Source organism: Myotis davidii, unplaced genomic scaffold (genome assembly GCF_000327345.1).
Source record: "Myotis davidii unplaced genomic scaffold, ASM32734v1 scaffold523, whole genome shotgun sequence".
NCBI classification, from domain to species: Eukaryota; Metazoa; Chordata; class Mammalia; order Chiroptera; family Vespertilionidae; genus Myotis; species Myotis davidii.
In genome coordinates this window covers 1,198,756-1,203,449 of record NW_006295054.1, presented here as the reverse complement: position 1 = coordinate 1,203,449, position 4,694 = coordinate 1,198,756, and the positions used below count along the sequence as shown (strand labels likewise).

Genomic DNA, 4,694 nt, shown 5'->3' with positions numbered 1-4,694 from the left:
CACGTGCATGAATTTTGTGCACCGGGATGTATACAAGTGCTTTGGTTAATCCTCCCCCCACCTTTCCTCTGAAATACCTCAGTCTGTTGCAATTGAGTAATTGGTGGCTCAGAGAAGAATGGATGGTAAACCAGACAGGGGTTGGTTGAATGAATGAATGGCAGAGGAGGAAAGAGGTTTAATATTGGCTAAGATACAATATTGTACCCAGAATACAATATTAAGTGAAAAAAGTTGTAGAATATGTATAGTATAATGTCACTTAAAATGAAATTCAGACTCCTTTCTATGGCCTTCAAGTCCTTTAGGTCCTTTATGACCCATCCCCTGCCTACTTGTGACTTTATCATATGCCATGCCCCAGCCACACTGACCATTCTATTCTGATGCTTTAACATGCCAAGTTTGTTTTTGCCTCAGGGTCTTTATACTTGCTATTATTTCTATTAAAAATTCTCTTCTCCCTGTGACTAGTTAGTTCCTTCAAGTCATTCAGATCTCAATTCTCTCGCATATATATAAATCATTGATCGGCTGCTTCCTGCACATCCCTTACTGGGGATCAAGCCCACAATCTGGGCATGTGCCCTTGACTGGAATCGAACCCAGGACCCTTCAGTCCATAGGCTAACACTCTATCCACTGAGCCAAACCAGCTAGGGCTCAATTCTCTTTAGAGAAGCCTGTCCCAACTATTGAATGAAAATGTATACACAAAGGTATATATAAGTGTACATATTACATGAAAAACATTTTAAAAGTTCTGAAAGGATTATTTGAACTTATATCAGAAGTGATTATGAGACTAGAAGTATACAATACCCATTAATTTTTGCTTCATAGATCTCTATGTACATTTTCTACAAAAATCATGTCTTCTATAACTGAAAACCATTATCTAAATGATCATATAAGCCTAAGGTAGTCAGTCTATTCTGCCTATTTTCTTTTGATGGGTTGCCATGATCTGACTGTAGACTGATCCTTGAGTTGTTTTGGTAGGGCAGTTCAAACTTAGAATCTTAAACCTTGGAACTGGAAAGAGCTTAGAGATCCAACCCCACAATTTTATAGATGAGGAAGCAGACTCATAATAATTCAATTAATAAAACTAGGCATTGATGAAAATTCTTCAAAGACCAAATGATTAAGAACTACTTAAAAGGCTAAGCTAAATTACGTTATACATAATTTAAATAACTAATAAAAGCTTACTAAAGCTTTCTCTCACATATAACCTACAATCTTCTGGTGAATAATTACTCAAAGTAAAACTATCCCCTTAAGCACACTATTTGACCAATGAACCCTATGGTTAAACATCAGTTAACCATTATAATATGACAAAGGATCAGAATATTACATAAATATAGGGAGTGGAAATTATTCACCGTTAGGTGTGCAGCCTAACTGAACTAGTAGGCATAGTTTTCAACCAGGGTATACAGTTAAGTCTGTAATACATTTAAGGATTCATTATGCTTTGATTCAAATTTCTGTATCATTATCTACAATGTGTATTTAGTGGAATTTAATAAAAATTAAATGTTGAATAGGTAAGAAATACACTAAATGTCATTTACAGAAATTACTTATTTCTCTTTACATAACATAGATTACCAGGAATATGTTTTACCTAAACTTTTGAATAATACCAATTTATGTTTAACAAACCATCTCATTTGATCCTCACAACAATCCCACAGACAGCAGAAATTATTGTTATCATTTAATACAAAAGAATGAAGCTCAAAGGTTAAGAAACTTGACTAAGGTCATTCTGACAAGTCCTTATACCCAAATCCTCAACCTCTTAGCTACTGTTCTTTGCATCCCTCTGGCTTCCTCACATTTACTATGTATTAAAATGCAAAACGCTTTATAATTTCTTTTCTTCAACACTGGCGGAGGTGAAGAAGGAACCAAAACCTTAGCAGTCCTATGTTTTTCTATTCCATTTGAAGTTTTGGTACCTGAGAAAGTAGTATTCATTTTTCTTAACAGTGAGGAGAAAGATATGACAATCATCTAAATTGAGAATTGTATTCATCAGCAATTCTGTTTTAAATGCTACCAAATATTCAATTGTTTTCTTAATCCTAATAAAAGTACCCTCTCATTTAGAAAGTTCTCCACAAGCAATACCCAAAGTAGTGTTACCAATATGGGTTTTATAGTTGAAAAAATCTGAAACAAAATCTTAGTCCTTCACTCACTAGCTGTTCCACTGTGGGTACATTTCTTAACTTCCTTGAATCTCACTGTCCTCATCTACAAAATGAGGATAAACACCATCTGTCTCTGTGAGTTGTTGGGAAGATTCAACGATTTAATATGTGTAAAGTACTTAGCTCTTAGAAAAGGTACAGGTCATATAGTTAGTGTTGTCAGAGAAACAGATGCAAATAAGTACTGATGATAGGTAATGTCATTTAACTTATGTGAACTTTACTAGCTGAACTCCTAGGGTGACCTTGATACTTTTTTTCACAAGTATCTAGGGCAGGACAGAATATATCACACTTGCTCCCAGGATACCAATTAAAATGAGGGCTGTATTTCAGTCCTCTTCTAACTCCTTTAAGCAATATAGTAATATAGTAATAGTAATAATCTATTCTTTAACTACCTTAAAATTGGCTGCATCCAAATCCAGGCTTACACTATTTTCACTCCTACTCTTTACCTAGCTGCATCATTCACTATTTTGAAAAAAATCTAATACTAAGCCAATTTTAGAAATACAAATCATGATACAGTGAATTCACGTTGGGTGAAATGGGTAGGAAGTTTCAGGGGGAGTGAGGAAAAGGAGCTGGGAAATTATGTATTCAGCAGTCTATCATGCACTACTTTACTTTCTCTCTTTTATTCTTCACAGGCATCATTCTAATCAATATTAGCATCATTTTACAGATTAGAAAAGGAAAGCTCAAACTCTTGTTCATTCCCCCTGGCTCAAAGTGCTCCAACCACTCTAACCTACAAGATTCTTGCTCAACTAAAAGCCTTTCCTCTTACAATCTCTTCCCCAAATGCTCTCCTAGCTCCCTGCAATGCTCTCCTCCTGCTTCAGGTCTCACCTCAAGCTGTACCTAACTCTTACCAAGCCTAAAGTAGCATACACCAAGTACTCGATTCTTACTTCCTTCATAAACACAAAATGATCTGCATTCATCTTCTTGTGTCGAAGGACAGGAATACTTTGACTTTACACTGCTGTACCCTGAGTGCTCAGCATAGATGATGCTAGCTTAATGAATGAATGCACACACCTCCCTCTAGCCATTTAACAAGTAAATCGCAGGGCCTGGAAACCAATCCAGATAAATCTGACTGCAAACTCCTACATGGCCTACCACTACTTTTTTCGTGGGTGAAAAGAGAGATGCTTTCGGCTGGGAAACCAATTTAGAGGCGTGCCTTCCTACCTTCTATATTCATTCACTTTTTTAAAACTTACAGAACTATATACCCATATATTTAATACTACAAAATATTGAACCAGAATTTCAAGAGATCTTACACTGCCTTTCAGAATCACAACTCAATTTGATAAAACAACACTGTATTTATGATGCCTTTTAACAGTCAAAATGCTTCAAAACTTTTGAAACATTGATATGTATACGTATAGTTATATTTAAGTCTAAAGAAAATGTAAATACATGCATTTTACTAACAGGCTTGTAATGTTTTGTTCTTTTTTAAAAAATAAGGTATTTTGGAGTTCCCCTATCATACACAAAAATTTTTACATCAGCCAGGGGATTATCATTCTGATAACGGTTATAATGTTCTTTCTTAAAATGGCACAAATGCACTCAATCTGTTGCCTTCACTATTAAACCATGTTCTTGCACGCGGACGTCAGCCCACGTCAAATGCCCAGTGCAGCTGGGGCAGATCACTAACATCCCCTTTTGTTACCTTACCCACGGGGGTTTAATACTTACTGCTGAGTCCTCCATCCTCGGATACGCTGGTTCCTCTCATTCCTAGGTAAGTCAGTCCCAAAATTAGGAAAAACAAGCAGGCAGCAGTTAACAGAAACATCGACAAGTAGTGGGCACTGAAACCCCCGGTGGGGGACACCTCCTCCCGTTTAAATTGCTGGAGAAGTTCCTCCTCGGGCTCGGAGAGCTTCGGCTTGCCGTAAGCGTTCTGCAGGTAGGCGTGATTGGCGCCCGTGTGATTGGAGTGATTGATCCTGAGTGAACCCGAAGCGGCCACCGCCGCACTGGGAGGGAGGCTGTTGGGGAAAATCCTGGAGGAGTCCACCCCGAGGGCGCCGCCGCCGCCGATATGATTATTGGTTTTGAGCAGGGAGCCTGCGGACGAGTCCAGGGTGGCGTCCATGTCGGTGAGCAGCGGGGCCAGCTTCTTGGCGTTCACACGGTATCGAGGAACCGGGCTGGAGTCCAGCGCCTCACACGCCCCTCCCTGCCCCGCCGCCGCGGACTCCTCGAGGTTTCGACTTCTGTCTAGACTCCCCGCGGCCGCCGCCCTGTCATTCATCCGGGGCCGGTGCCGGGGGAGGGAGTCGTCCTTCGGTACCTGCCGGCCGGAGGCCACGTCGACGTCCTCCTCTTCCTCCGAGTCCGAGTAGTTTTCCCGGCAGCTGTAGGCGAGGAGCCGGCTGCCATTCACGGTGCGGCTCGACCACAGCGCCTCGCCGGCCTCCGGGACTCTGT

The 4,694-nt window shown here is 40.0% G+C and overlaps 1 protein-coding gene across 1 annotated transcript in view; it reads right to left on the bottom strand.

The window, feature by feature from the left end:
• LEMD3 (LEM domain containing 3) overlaps window positions 1–4,694 on the bottom strand; it is a 90,025-nt gene that overhangs the window by 84,644 nt on the left and 687 nt on the right. Inside the window, exon 2 of the mRNA XM_015567747.1 lies at window positions 3,957–4,690. Coding sequence (XP_015423233.1) covers window positions 3,957–4,690 — 734 coding nt within the window. The remainder of the gene's footprint in view (window positions 1–3,956; window positions 4,691–4,694) is intronic.